This window comes from Mizuhopecten yessoensis, unplaced genomic scaffold (assembly GCF_002113885.1).
Source record: "Mizuhopecten yessoensis strain PY_sf001 unplaced genomic scaffold, ASM211388v2 scaffold6439, whole genome shotgun sequence".
NCBI classification, from domain to species: Eukaryota; Metazoa; Mollusca; class Bivalvia; order Pectinida; family Pectinidae; genus Mizuhopecten; species Mizuhopecten yessoensis.
The window spans coordinates 40,544-56,784 of record NW_018406550.1 but is presented as its reverse complement, the minus strand read 5'-3'; the positions used below and the strand labels follow the sequence as shown (position 1 = coordinate 56,784).

The following is a 16,241-nucleotide window of genomic DNA, read 5'->3' as shown; positions in this document are numbered from 1 at the left end:
TGTGTTGACATTGTATAGGCTCTGTGTTGATACTCAATACTTTAGGTGTGTTGATATTATAGTCTGTGTTGACATTGTATAGGCTCTGTGTTGATATTATAGTCTGTGTCGACATTATATAGACTCTGTGTTGATATTATAGTCTGTGTTGACATTGTATAGCCTCTGTGTTAATATTATAGTCTGTGTTGACATTGTTTAGGCTCTGTGTTAATATTATAGTCTGTGTTGACATTGTATAGGCTCTGTGTTGATACTCAATACTGTGGGTGCTGGTATAAAGTTTGTAGCCAAGGTCAGGGTTTGACACTAAACTTTTTTTGCTTGTTAGTCCACAGGACTAGTTGAATAGTTTCTTTATTAGTCCTTCTTCAATGTAACCAGTCCAAGATTTCCTGATAAGGAAATATCGCGGATCTACAGCACGAAACATCAAAAGTAATCGACTGTAGGGAACTTGAAATAATTACTGCCGTAAAAATATGGTGAAGTTTTGGAAAAAATTTGACAATCATCATGTTATATTTATTATTAAGCTGTTTTTTCAAAGTTTTAAAGAAATACTCTTATTTTAGTCCAGGACTACCAGCCTAGTTTTAGTGTCGACCCCTAGGGTGCCTGAAATCAGGCCTATACCCCTAGGTACACATGCATAAAAGGTAAGCTTGGATTAGCATAATATCCCTATACTATAGCATTTATATACCAAATTTACATAATTAAAGAAAACATTAATTAATCGTTGTACTCATTGAACTTATCACAAGGCATTAAAGCTTTTAGAACATACCTTAATTTAAAAGCAAAAATGTGCTGAATTCTTTTGAGTTGTAATTACATAAAATCTAATGCATTTTTTCTTACCTTCTTTTTCTCAGAAAGACTGCGGTAACCCTTGCCTAAATCAATTCCTTGTATGTGTGTTCCCTTGTGTCTCTCTCTGTAATCTTGGCAGTACAACATAAAAACGCTCGGAGGGAGCTTTGGTTTCACACCAACATATAAAGCCGCCTGTAAACAGTAAAACAGTAGAAGTTATCTCCCTTTACGGCGACTTCGTGGCCATAGAAAGAAAGCAATCCATACCGAGGCGGACCTCAGGAATATTTGGGACATGTTGATTGAGGGATTCTGACGTGCTTGACCGAAAATGAAAGGCTGACTATTGCTATCGTTTATCGTGGAATATTTCTGTGCCACCTGAACCGTTTCAAACGGGATATGCCAATGAAACCTTGTAGACAGAGGTGGAGGGCATCACATAGAAACATATATACACCTGGAGCTATTTTTAAGAGATTCCTCCAATATTTTTTAATGACAGCTTCATATTGGCTGACGAAAAAAGGCTGCAGGTCCTCTTTCAATGATGATCAGCACATTGTGATAGTTTGAAAGCTGATGGTGGTCGTCCAACACTTCACAAAAAAACTTGCCCAAAAACTTTAACCCCAAATTTAACTAAGTCCAATTAAGCTGTTTTTTGGCCATACAATATGAAAATATTGTCCAGAACATTGCTAACACTCCATATAAATACTTCAGCTTTATAACAGACAAGAGCCTATTGATGGTCGTTGTCCAGCACTTAACAAAAAAACTTGCCCAAAAACTTGAACCTATTTTTGGGCCATAAAATATGAAAATATGGTCCAGCACATTGCTTACACTCGATATAAATTACCTTAACTCTTAATAGACAACTGTGTATTGAGTGTGATGATCAACCCCTGTATGGAAAAAACTTGCCCAAAAACTTGAACCTATTTTTGGGCCATAAAATATGAAAATATGGTCCAGCACATTGCTTACACTCGATATAAATTACCTTAACTCTTAATAGACAACCGTGTATTGAGTGTGATGATCCAACACTTCACAAAAAAACTTGACCAAAAACTTTAACCTCAAATTTAACTAAGTCCAATTAAGCCGTTTTTGGGCCATACAATATGAAAATATTGTCCAGAACATTGCTAACACCCCATATAAATACTTCAACTTTATAACAGACAAGAGCCTATTGATGGTCGTTGTCCAGCACTTCACAAAAAAACTTGCCCAAAAACTTTAACCTCAAATTTAACTAAGTCCAATTAAGCTGTTTTTGGGGCATAAAATATAACAAGAGGCCCAGAGGGCCTGTATTGCTCACCTGGATACCAAAGCAAACATGGCAAAATATTCTCCGAATGGGATCAAGGGAATATGCCAGACCCCAAGGCTAAACCTTGTAGCATATCTGTATTCGATTTTTCATGCCCAGCAATTTTATGTATGGTTATGGGGTGGGGATCTCAACTGTTTCCAAGCTTCGACTCAGAAACTAGGTCCCTAGGGTTGTGGCCAGACCCCAGGATCAATTCTAATATTATGACTACATTTGTCTCTTTTTGCCCAGCTTTTGTATATATAGTTTTGGGGTGGGGATCTCAATCGTTTCAAAGTTATGACCCAGGGGTTAAGTCTCCAAGGGTGGGGCAGTCCCCAATATACCAAGCATTTGTATATATAGTTTTGGGGGTGGGGATCTCAACAGTTTTAAAGTTATGGCCCAGGGACTATGTCTCCAATGGTGGGGCCAGACCCTATGGCTATCCTGGAAGCAAATGTGCATTCTTCTCTTTATACTCAGCAATTGTATACCATGGTTATATGGTGGGGATCTCAACCATTTCCAAGTAACACACTTTTTTTGGCCCCACCCTTTAGCCCTGGAAGTCAGCCCAGCCATTAGTCCATTTTTAATCCCTGCCTCCCATGAATGCTTCCGACCAAATATGATCAATATCCGTGGCATAGTTCTACAGAAGAAGTCGTTTATAGCAATATAGCCAAATTGCCCCCTTTTTGGGCCCGTCCTCAGCCCCCTATAGGTCAGCCCAACCATTTGTACAATTTTGAATCCCCACCACATGGGGATGCTTCCAGTCAAATATGGTTAATATCCACTTCCTAGTTCCAGAGAAGAAGTCGCTTAAAGCAATTAAGCCAAATTAACTCCTTTTGGCCCGCCCCTCAGCCCCCTGGGGGGTCAGCCCAACCATTTGTACAATTTTGAATCCAAACCACCTGGGGATGCTTCCAGTCAAATATGGTTGATATCCACTTCCTAGTTCCAGAGAAGAAGTCGCTTAAAGCAATATTGCCAAATTGACCCCTTTTTGCCCCGCCTCTCAACCCCCTGGAGGGTCAGCTCCATCACTTGTACAATTTTGAATCCCTGACACCTAATGATGCTTCCAATCAAATATTGTTGATATCCACTTCTTAGTTCCAGAGAAGTCACTTAAAGCAATGTAGCAAAATTGACTCCTTTTGGTCCCGCCTCTCAGCCCCCTGGGGGGTCAGCTCCATCATTTGTACAATATTGAACCCCTGACCCCTAGGGATGCTTCCAGTCAAATATGGTTGATATCCACTTCTTAGTTCCAGAGAAGTCACTTAAAGCAATGTAGCAAAATTGACTCCTTTTGGCCCCGCCTCTCAGCCCCCTGGGGGGTCAGCTCCATCATTTGTACAATTTTGAATCTCCACCACCTAGGGATGCTTCCAGTCAAATATGGTTGATATCCATCTCACAGTTCCAGAGAAAAAGTCGCTGAAAGCAGTATAGCCAAATTGCCCCCTTTTTGCCCCGCCCCTCAGCCCCCTGGGGGGTCAGCACCACCATTTGTACAATTTTGAATCCCCATTACCTAGGGATGCTTCCAGTCGAATATGGTTGATACCACTTCTTAGTTCCAGAGAAGAAGTCGCTTAAAGCAATATAGCCAAATTGACCCCTTTTGACCCTGCCCCTCAGCCCCCTAGGGGGTCAGCCCCACCATTTGTAAAATTTTGAATCCCCACCACCTAGGGATGCTTCCAGTCAAATTAAGTTGAATTCCAATCAGTGGTTAAGAAGAAGAAGTCGTTTAAAGAAATCGTTGACGGACGACGGACGCAACGGTATGACATAAGCTTCGGACCAGGTGAGCTGAAAATATGGTCCAGCACAATGCTTACACTCGAAATAAATGACTTAAACTCATAATAGACAACTGTATATTGAGTGTGATAATCCAAAACCGTTTGGAAAAACTGGCACCAAAACTTTAACCTCTGAAGGTTCCGGACGCCGACGCCGGGGTGACTACATTAGCCCCCCTATTCTTCAAATAGGCGAGCTAATAAATTTAAATAAACTTCCAACAGTGATTTTGTATGATTTTTTTCCTTTACAAGTTTTATTTTTCTTTCCATTTCTGGTAACAATGGCCTGGCTATGGAGGTAGGTGGGTAGGCAATCCACCTTCAATGATTATAAATTTGCATCACACTAGTTCCCAAAAGAAAAGAAAAATAATAATGGAAAGGATATTGTGGACCAATGTACAATAGCATGTATCCTGAAGTTGGATCCAGTTGAAGGCTAAATGTCTATTAGTTCAGTTATTCAATTTATCTGCTCTACAAAGTAATTACCTGCTTGACCTTTCTGGCAGCTGTAATCATCTCTGGAAGGGTGCGCAGTGAATTCACCTGAAAGTACAGAAATCCAGATAATCAGCATTTGTCAGACGAACAAAAGCATCATACGGGTAACACATCAGGTAAGACTTTCAGGGCCTACAGGTGTTCATAACCATTATGTCAAACCAAACTGAAGGCCACAGACCAGTATTCAAGGTTTTTCAAGACCCAAGTGAAATTCAATGCTTTTCAGGGCCATACTGTAAATTCAATGCTTTTCAGGGCCATACTGTAATTTCAATGCCTTTTCAAGGACCATGTGAACCCTGTGGAGGGCAATCTTAGATTTAGAGTCAACACAATGGAGATCATGATGAAATAAGATAAATTTTATGTAGAATTCTTTGTTAATCCACTTCATCAAAATTGTTGTCGGATTGTTATAACATGTCAGTAGTTATTGAAGTTTTCAATTTTCCTTTTACTCTGAAATTAAATACAATGATGTTGAAAACTAGAGCTGTAAAAAGCACAAAAAAGGAAACAATGTTTTTTTATCAAAAATCATAGCACTGACATACGACATCAAAAACTGCAGTATTGCTTAACAAGACGCTTTGACAGTATATCTTAGCATGGAAAGTATCTGCTTGACCAAGACCATCTAAGAGATGCTGTTATTCTATATTTAAGAAACGGAGACTTCAGATTCTCCGATTTTGACTGACCAGGCAGTTGGTCCAGCATTCCAGAAAATTCACCAGACTATAAAGATCCAACAACTTGTTAGTTAGTTTGACAATATTTCAGATCGTGACAACTACTGTGAAACAACTAACTTGATGGGGTTTTTTAATTTCGATGAATTCTTGAGTACTCCTCATTCACGAATTCATAGGTCAACGGAATAATTTCAGGTTTGATATAAAGCTATTCCTCGAAAGAATGGGTACTTGTAGTCCACGAAAATGTTTATACCTACACAATTGTGTTTTTTGGTTAAACCACAAAATATGGACCTCGCGAAAATATGATCTGATTTCACAGTTGGTCGACAACTTACCTTTTGTAACAAGTCTGTGAACTTAGCCTTGCACTGGGCAGGAGAGTGAGGTTCTACCATAATGGTGTCCCAATTAATCTTGGTCATGGATCTTCTGTACGAAACATCATGTCCTTTTAAATTTGCTGGGTACATCTCTTGAACCTTGTCCAGAAGTTGCTTCACCTCATCATTTGACCAGATCTCTGTAACAAATGTTTCTTTGTTGCTATTTTGGTAATTGATACTAAAATTGGGGAATTTGGTAAAATTTGTGTTATGTGCAAATACAAATGTGAATTTTATCCACTCTCAGACAAAGGCAAAGTGTATTTTTTTGTTATGAAACGAGCCTAGGAATTTTTCTATTTGAGGCATGCTAAAACGAAAAATTTGTGACGAATTTCATCAATTTCATATGAAATGGAAACGAGTGTAAGTTTTTTTTTTATCACATAATCAAGATTTGTGGCATTTATTCGTGTAAAACGACAATTTTCATGTAACCTTGAAATGTAAAAAGCTGCCATCTTGACTCCAGTGCGCAAGTCTGCGACGTCATGTACTTGTCCTTGGCTTGACGTCACAGTTGAAACTTACACCCAATCACCGGGCTGATAGGTCATATTACATGGGTTAATACACATAAAAATGTGACTTGGGTATATTCACTGGATTACATGGTACATTATGAGTAAAATATAATCTAAACTGTGAAATATGTTCTTTGTTGTAAGGACTGACTGCATTTTTATACAGAAACATTCAAATGTAGCTTTGGTAGTATAGAGGCCATATTTATTTGAGGCCCTAGATGGAATACTTGTAGTCTTAAGCAAAATTGAATAGTTTTTTCAAACATAAAGGTGCGAGAAATATGTTTACCTGAACTGAGCAGATCGGGTTATCTCAGTCTCAGTAACATCCAAACTTCAGCTTACACCTTGGATGGGATCATGTTACAGAATCTTAGCCCTCAACTCTCTTACACCCTTAGGAGGGAGAAACGGGAATCTCAACCCGAGATGGGGAGAGTATTAAGTTGTCAAATAAATGCTTTGATGAGTGTTTGGCAACTAATAAGAATATTTCCCTGAGGGTTCAGGTTACCTTATATCCCACCCTCATGGGCGTGAATGATTCTTTTTCTCTTACCCTGTTCATCCATCGCATATCATATGCATATCGTAATGGAAACGTTACAGGCTAAATTCAGGGTTGATGTGATGTTGATTGATTGCTGAAGTGACATCATTGTATTGTTGACGTGACGTCATACCATTTTTATGAATAGGGCCCCCCGTCTCAACCCTCGAGTGAAATAAGGATATCTTATATTGATTGGTAAAAGTGTGGAGACACCTGTCTAGGGTAAGAGAAAACCTGATCTCGCTCAGTTACTTGTGATAGATTTTATTAGTCCAGCTGGACTAGTAGTCTCAGACTATTGGGCTGCCTTTATTGTCTAGTCCTGACTTTACCCGAGTCATCATGGCTGTTGAATAACTTTTGTACAGGTGCTGATTCCACGTCAGATGAGCTACCAAGGGCTGAAACCATAAACAGTAAAAGTTATAGTGGTTGTCTTTTATATTTTTATAGTCCAGTGCATTTCTTACATGTTTGAAATAAAATATCATACAAGGGGGAAAATTTGACTGATTTCAATTCTTTATATCAGTATACTTACTTTTATCGGCATCTTTCTTTCCCTTTTTCTTTTTTGACTTCTTCTTTTTGGGTTGACAATCTTCCATATCAACTGGAATTGAATAATTACAGAGCTATATATAACACTGAAAGTCTTGTCAAACATTGATGATAACAGCAAGTCTCAGAGTCGGTGGCATTTCAAAATCCTGTTAGTCAGTGAAAGTGTAGTTATGTTATACCACAATATAAATGCAGCGCAACTGGACAGAGTCGATCACAGGCGACCAGGTATCTCAATAGGTACACATCTATCTAGTTTGGTTTAAATTTAACCACAGCAGGTGGTATAGGGTTCTGTATGTCTTCAGGATTGAAGACTTGATTGCCAGCAGCCAGGTAGCTCAATAGGCTAGAGCGGTCGTCATGAGTTTGGAAGGTCTCAGATTTGAAATCCAGTTTGGCTGTGCATTTATCTCTCCTGTTCATAATATTGATATAATGTCAAACTTTTGTAATCAAACCTCATTATGTCAGTCTATATATGTCCCAACGATGTTTCATGTGATTCATTCAGGTTTGCTTTTGGAGTTTTAAAATTGACAATGTTTTCTTTAGCAAGCCCGGTGTGAATCGCACCAGGGCGATTTAAGGAATAATTGACAGCACATTGGTCCGCGTCCATATACTTGTTTGTTATAAAAACTATTTTTAATGATCTCCTATATAACTTGAAGTTAAACTCTGTCTAAAATGTCGTTAAATTATCAAGTTAACGTAGCAAGCGCAATCAAAATCTCAATTGACCACTATGTTGGAAAACTGTGTCTCTCTTCCAATATAGGTCAGTTGTCTATATATGGGTGTCATGACCTAATATGGAAATTGTAGTAAACATGGCAGCAGCAGTAGTAATGTAACAGGAGAGGAAACATGCAGGACCAGACCAGGACTCGAAAACCCGGGACCCTCTGAACTCTAGACAGATGCTCTACCAATTGCGCCATCTGGTCACCAACGATCGACCCAGTCCAGTTCCGCTACATTCCTCCCTCCTTTATCAAAGTATTTGCCCCCAAAGATACAACTATTTACAACCCAGGTTCAGATATCCCCTTGTCAAGCATACACCCAATGCTAGAAACAAGGGTTGGTCGTAGGCACCGCTGTAACAGGAGAAAAAATGCACGGCCAGACCGGTGTTGGAACACAGGACACTCCGAACTGTAGACGGACGCTCTACCAATTGAGCTATCTGGTCGCCGACAACCTATCCAGTCTAGTTCCACTACAGTAAATCTATATTTGGCCATGCAGGCCATATATAGAAACGGATAATTGAGATAACATCATGCATGATCTGTCTTGGAGTTTCTAATTTTTTCCTTAAGATGGACTTTTTAATAGAAAGGATTAGTTATTTCAACAATTATGCAATATTTTGTTAACATTATACTTGTATTCATGAATGAGTCGTGAATCATATGTAATCTTACATATTTAGCACTTTTGAATTTGCTCCATGAATCGGCATAGGACTGCTTCGTAGCTCTGACGACGCAATATATTAAAAAATATGTCTCATCGTCAGAAGGTACGTTATCGCAGCTAGTCTGGGGCCTGACGGAGGGAGGGGGGTCGTGTATCTTCTCGTGTTCAGTTTTCGACGGTCGTTTATTTCTGGGTCGCGCACGCCTGCTGGTCATGTCAGGGGTGATCACGGAGGTTATGTTTTGACGCCGGCACACATGCAAGCATTCTCAATTCTTCTTTTGGAAAATGATTATCCGTACTGTAAGTAACTTATATTTTTACTGCAACGTAGTGTTTAAACCCTGTTTTGCATAATTCCAAAAGTACACCAAGTTTAACACCCCTTAAAGTGTTTGTGACTTCTCGTCTGCTTTGCTGTCATGCTGCTTCTTCGAAATCACATGACAAATGTGGGCGGAGAGTCCCGAGACTTTTATTTGGAGACATAAACAAATGATAGTTTCCCTTATTTAAGGTAAAAAGTCAACTTTGGTGACAATTTCTTCACATGATCGTACCCTGAGCAGTAACTTTCCCTTGCTATGAAAACAAAAAGTTAACATAAAAAAATCTTTGAACTGTTTTAAACTGTTTAAAATGACTTTTTCCGTGTTAATTTATGAAGTTAATGAGATGTATTCGACTCAAACAGATATAGTTGAGCAGTTCACATTCGAGTTAATTTTTTTACTGTCCTATTTTGCCACCGTACAGTGGAAAGCATGCCCGTCGAATACTGATGACGTAGCACGCAAGCACACAAGTTAGGCAGTCACCATGTTTGTTGACATTTCCTAGCGGTATATTATCAAATATTATAATCGATCTTTTATTGAATTAAGGCAATAATAGTAAATGACTTAACTGGTAAGGGTTGGAATAAAATTTATTTCACATGGTTGGTAAAAAGCATTTTGCTCTTACACAGTCGAAAACCGATGACACCCTCGCCCCTAATTTTGAAATTCTGCCTATATATAATACTAGAAATGAAACCCCTTTTCAAGCAGGACAACACTCTATTGTCAATACAGTACTAATATAGGCCATGTAATCATGCTAGATATCATTTGGCTTATTGATACTTTTTAGTGTCACAAACATTTAAACTCCCAAAATTGTAAATAAGACTAGTTACTGAGCCTAGGCCGAAGATGCCAACTTGCACAGAAGTCATCGGTACATTATCGGTCATTGTGCGTTATTGAAACATGATAAGAATGCATTAAACATGACATCAGTAAGCTTATACCTGGATTATCTGTCTCAACTGAGGTATGTTTTCGTTTTTTGGCACTTTTTGCCGTTGAACTTTTTGAGGCCATGCTTGAACGTCTAGGTCGCAGACACGCTATGTTGTGTGTTGGAAATGGGTTACCTCCCTTACGAAAGCAAGGTGGATAATCTCAAACCAAAGACACACACGGTTTGGTATCGACTTTCCAATGATCATATTTCCCCCAGATATTATAACTGCAATAAAAATATGTCAATATGTGTTGAATTCTTTCTTTTCTTTCGTTCTTTTTAATGATTTTCTGTAAGAAGTTAGTAGTAGTCCGTAGCACAACAAATTGAAAACGATTTTATATATTTCAAATAAATCACCAGATTTTTCATTAAAATCACACCATGCATGTTATGATACACCTCTCCTTTTCGGCAAAGTCAGCAAATCTGTACAAAAGGAGCATTTCATTTCATGAACTTTCATACTTATTCATGCTTACCATATATATGAATTATTTTTCATTTATGTATTATTGTCGTTTATATATCCAATAGATGTAGTTGTGTTGCAATAAATATTATTTCTGTAAATTCAAATGTAGCCTATGTAAATACAAAGATAAAAATGTAACCCAGGACCAAAAACTGAAGAGCATTGCAGTGTTTTTTTCAACCAAAGAAATAACCGAAGGAAATTATTAATGAAAAAAATAAAATCATGGAAAAATTATTACAGTTCTTAGATGGCATTTGTTGGACCCTGAATTTAACAGGACTATGAACAGCTGGTTGTTGATTACTTGATGCACCTGAACATAACAGATGGACTAACCTGATAACAATACACATTTGCTCTATATATTCTACGAGGTCAATGGAACGTTTTAGTCTAGCTGAGCGCTTTTACTGTCTGGATCGTAAAGCGGATACCATATCATTCCTTCACACGTACTTATGGAACAAACAAGACACTTGATCACTTTGAAATGATTTACAAATCGTTTCTGCTTCATTGTATAATATCTCCATAATTACTGCAGAGAATAAAAACGAAAAAACTTGAGATTCGTCTTCTAATTGTCGACCCTACTTTACATAAACTTCATTTGTAAGACAATTGTCTTTTCAAATGATACACATAATATATTTATGTGATTTCATATGCATCAGTATCACTCAACAAAACAAATGGATTAATAGAATCTTCCCCTATCTTGAGGGTGTGACAGAAATCTCCTACCCGAGGGGTGATTTTTTTTTGGTTGTCTAACCCTATTCACTTTTGATGACATCACAGTTACCGATGACGCATTTTAATGACGTCACGATGGAACACGTGCTAATCGGCACGAGGCTATCTGCCCCTATGGGATGACAAGCTGTTCTCTTACCCTGGACAGGTGTATCCGTACTTTTACCGGTGTGAGATTTCCTTTTCTCCCACACCTGACAGATTTATCTCCCGTTTTGCCGGTGCTAGATTTATCTGTCTCCGCCCTATTCATAACGATGGCATGACGTCACTTCAACAATACAATGACGTCACGTCAACAATCCAGCAACAAATTGCCTGTATGTGTTTTGGGTCCATGTTTACCTTTATTTCACATTAAAATACTGTTAGATATGGGAGAAAAATAATCAATCGCTACTGGTTGTGTAAGATAGAGAAATCTCAACCCTCGGACTAAGAGTTTTTTGTCCAGAACTCGGCAAGCCTCGTCCTGGACAAAAAATCTTAGTCCCCGGGTTGAGATTTCTCTATCTTACACAACCAGTAGCGATAGATTCTATTAGTCTCGCCCTAGGGTTGAGACGGGGGGATTCCCCTATTCATAACAATGGCATGACGTCACTTCAACAATACAATGACGTCACGGCAACAATCCATCAACATCACGTCAACCCTGAATTTAGTATGTAACGTTATCATTACATTGTGTATATGATACACAATGGGAGAACAGGGGAAGAGAAAAATAATCATTTACCCCCTTGTGGGTGAGATAGGGGAATCTCACCCCCAAGGGGGTGAAAGATTCTATTAATCCTTCCCGGCTAAAACAGGAGACACACCTGTGAAGGGTAGGAGAAAACTTATTCCGTCCATATCTTAATAAGGGTAACTCATCAGAAATGTTTTGTAGAGTATCAAGCATAATACTTGTTTAGTATAGAGCCTTGGTTAATGATGGACTCTTAGATATACATTCCTATACTGAGAAAATTAATACTTTCATTCTGTATCTTAACACTGGTTCTTATTTTGTATTGTAACGTTACTATTAATCAGAAAAGGTGTATTCTTTAACAGAATTAAACATGATATCAAATATGGACGTATTCACGGTAAATCACCCCACATTAAACGGGGTGTTCTCCGAGTGCTAACACAATATATACTGTTTCTTAAAAGCTGGATTTCACATGTGAATAACAGATATTTACACGTGTTGCATACAACACTATTCCCTATATCAGTTTTACTATTGTTGGACCATATAAACCATAAATGGCCTATCAAGACATTTTTCAGTTTTAGCATCATACAAGCACTGAAGTGTTTACTTATATTCTTGAAAAAAAATCTGAAATTAATTGGAATGAAATATTTCATTATCTGTTCTAATTAAAACTAAAATATTCCTTTATTACCTGATTTTTATATCAAACTTAACATTTGAATGTTATTTATTCAAAATTTGTTTTTTCGTTTAAAAAACTAAGAACAAATGATTTAATGTGGTTACATACAGATCAGCACACAGTGTCTGCCATTAAACACGTGCTATATGTGAGGTCAATGTGATTAAATAAACAAAGGTGTATCTAACACTAACCTATGTTCTAGGGGTCTAGAACCCCGAACAAATGTTGTCTGCTAACAAAATGACTGTGAACCCAGACCTTGCAAAAGAACGATGGGGAGCAACTTTTCATGTGGAAAATCTTACCAAATGTATTTACCTGGGAGTAGAATGGGTGAGAACAAAGCAATACGTCCGTAAGTATTGGTGAATATTTAACCTCCATTACTCGCTTAAATAAATAATAGGGTCAGCTTTACAGGGATACGCGTTATATGTCACCACATTTCTTTATCACAGCTTTCCAGGAATACACGTAATATATCGCCACATTCTTTATCACAGCTTTACAGGGATACACGTTATATGTCGCCACGTTCTTTATCACAGCTTTACAGGAATACACGTAATATGTCGCCACATTCTTTATCACAGCTTTACAGGGATACACGTAATATGTCGCCACATTCTTTATCACAGCTTTACAGGGATACACGTAATATGTCGCCACATTCTTTATCACAGCTTTACAGGGATACACGTAATATGTCGCCACATTCTTTATCACAGCTTTACAGGGATACACGTAATATGTCGCCACATTCTTTATCACAGCTTTACAGGGATACACGTAATATGTCGCCACATTCTTTATCACAGCTTTACAGGGATACACGTAATATGTCGCCACATTCTTTATCACAGCTTTACAGGGATACACGTAATATGTCGCCACATTCTTTATCACAGCTTTACAGGGATACACGTAATATGTCGCCACATTCTTTATCACAGCTTTACAGGGATACACGTAATATGTCGCCACATTCTTTATCACAGCTTTACAGGGATACACGTAATATGTCGCCACATTCTTTATCACAGCTTTACAGGGATACACGTAATATGTCGCCACATTCTTTATCACAGCTTTACAGGGATACACGTTATATGTCGCCACATTCTTTATCACAGCTTTACAGGGATACACGTAATATGTCGCCACATTCTTTATCACAGCTTTACAGGGATACACGTTATATGTCGCCACATTCTTTATCACAGCTTTACAGGGATACACGTAATATGTCGCCACATTCTTTATCACAGCTTTACAGGGATACACGTTATATGTCGCCACATTCTTTATCACAGCTTTACAGGGATACACGTAATATGTCGCCACATTCTTTATCACAGCTTTACAGGGATACACGTTATATGTCGCCACATTCTTTATCACAGCTTTACAGGGATACACGTAATATGTCGCCACATTCTTTATCACAGCTTTACAGGGATACACGTTATATGTCGCCACATTCTTTATCACAGCTTTACAGGGATACACGTAATGTGTCGCCACATTCTTTATCACAGCTTTACAGGGATACACGTTATATGTCGCCACATTCTTTATCATGCATCAGTTTTATTTCCTCACGACACGATATATTTTAAACGACTGCAGTTTTATGATTGAATGGTTATTTGGTGTCTATTTCAATGTATACATTAATTGCTTCATAGTATAAAGTCGTGTCACTGCAATGTTTATGATGTTTTCTTTTGTAATATTGTTTTGTACATCATGTCAATTTTACAGAAAGTGAACATATTGTCTACATACAATGGCGGATCCGATCCAGAGTTTTTTTTTGGGCTTCAGGAACACAACCCCCACCACCCCACCCCCTTACTTGAATTTTAGATGAGATAACGTCTTCAGTGTACATCTAATAGATCTATTTACGAGAGATCTATGAAGCAAATAATCCGGTTTGGGTTGGTTGTATAGGATTTAACGTCCTATTAACAGCTAAGGTCATTTAAGGACGTGCCTCCATGTGTGTTGTGTATGCGTGCATGTGTGCCAGAGACAGGATATGTTGGAGAGTGTTCCCTATATTTTTCTAAAGGAGTACTATGATTTTAGGTTGTCACAGGGTCGGGTAGTGTTATCATATCCATTTTGGTTGTTGACTGCAGTAGGCCTTAGCCGTACTTTATACCATAACGAGGGTTATCTCAATGGTTTCAGTTGCTTTTATTTTACAGAGACCATTGTCTTCCAGGAGGATGTGATAAAGACTAGTAAGCCGTTGGCGTTTATAGAGAGGAACGAGGAATATAACCTGTCAATCACTAAATATTTCACCGCCCTCAAGCGCCTAAAGGACCTGGGCATTAATGATGATTAAATACTGTAGGTATAATCTGGTATCTTTTGGACTCATGTGTTATATAAAACAGGATCATCATTTGCTGATACGATCTGGTATATTTAGAACCCCTGAGTTATATACAACAGGACAGAAGTTCAAAGAAATAAATATATCAGGTTTGGAACATTTTATAACGGACACTAGTGATACAGTCACAGCAGCGTCTAGAGATGTCTAGGGTGTCACCAGTTTTACAAGGAGACAGTAAATCGAATTATAGGGCCTTGTTTCCTTTCGATTTTGCATTGTTTACATAATTCGCCCCGTATCATCGTGCATTAACACGTACATTTAACTAATTATCTTTCTACAAACTTGTAATTGTAAATACCTTCATAATAATGACAATGACAAGTTTTTATTCTCGCAAACTGGTTACAGTGTAGAGAATTATATACATATATATAGTACAGTTTACATATAAATCATGGTGTTAATGGCCAGTGTTAATTCGCTCAATTATGTGCTTAAGGAATTTTATAAGTGAAATTAGTTCTTCATTATTGACATAATTAAATAATGTATTAAACTTTAAAGTACTAGGACTTTCAAAATAGTATCTCGACATAAATTTTCTTCTATTTTGCACTATCTGGTGATCATTACAGTTCAATAAATAATGATATTCCTCTCCAATTTCATTTAGGTCACAAAACATAAATTTTCTATCTTTTCTTGGAATGTTATTCCATCTACCACGTTCAATAGGAAATTTTACATTACAAATTCTAAATTTACAATAAACATTTGCTAGTCTTGGAGGGAGATCTAGCAGGTATTTTTCTAATACTAAGTCAATTTAAAAAATTCTGTAATTGGTCCCTTTAGATGAATTGAAAACATCGCTTCTCCAATTATTAATGAATTTATCTTTTAGTATATGGAAAACTGTATTATTCAACCATTGGGTACTTTGGAATTCTTGACTTTCAAATATATTTATTAAATTACATTCATCAAGGATATTTTTAATACAATTCAACCATTGAGTATTATAGTTTATAATAATTTTATACATTTTATTACTTAACTTATTAGGTATTGGTTCTAACAATTTGGCCCAAAATCCAATCATTCTAACTTTGATATTTATACTCAGAGGAAATCTTCCTAATTCCCCATAAATCATGAAATTGGGTGTCGATGTTTTCACCTGAAGAATATGTTTACAGAATTTTAAATGTAAACGTTCTAAAAGTTTGTAATCACAAAAACCCCAGACTTCACAACCATACAACATGACAGGCTTGATAGCTTTATCGAAAATATCTAATTTACAGTCAATTGATAGATTATGGT

General features: G+C 37.5%; 1 protein-coding gene across 1 annotated transcript in view; it reads right to left on the bottom strand.

Moving 5' to 3' along the window:
- Positions 1 to 10,030, bottom strand: part of LOC110452130 (nucleolar transcription factor 1-A-like) — a 39,481-nt gene extending 29,451 nt beyond the window's left edge. Inside the window, exons 1-6 of the mRNA XM_021500470.1 lie at positions 9,933 to 10,030; positions 7,188 to 7,259; positions 6,979 to 7,047; positions 5,519 to 5,703; positions 4,468 to 4,524; positions 865 to 1,011 (exon numbers count right to left, since the gene is read on the bottom strand). Of these exons, the coding sequence (XP_021356145.1) occupies positions 865 to 1,011; positions 4,468 to 4,524; positions 5,519 to 5,703; positions 6,979 to 7,047; positions 7,188 to 7,259; positions 9,933 to 10,005 (603 nt within the window). The 5' untranslated portion in view covers positions 10,006 to 10,030. The remainder of the gene's footprint in view (positions 1 to 864; positions 1,012 to 4,467; positions 4,525 to 5,518; positions 5,704 to 6,978; positions 7,048 to 7,187; positions 7,260 to 9,932) is intronic.
- Positions 10,031 to 16,241: the final 6,211 nt, after the last annotated feature.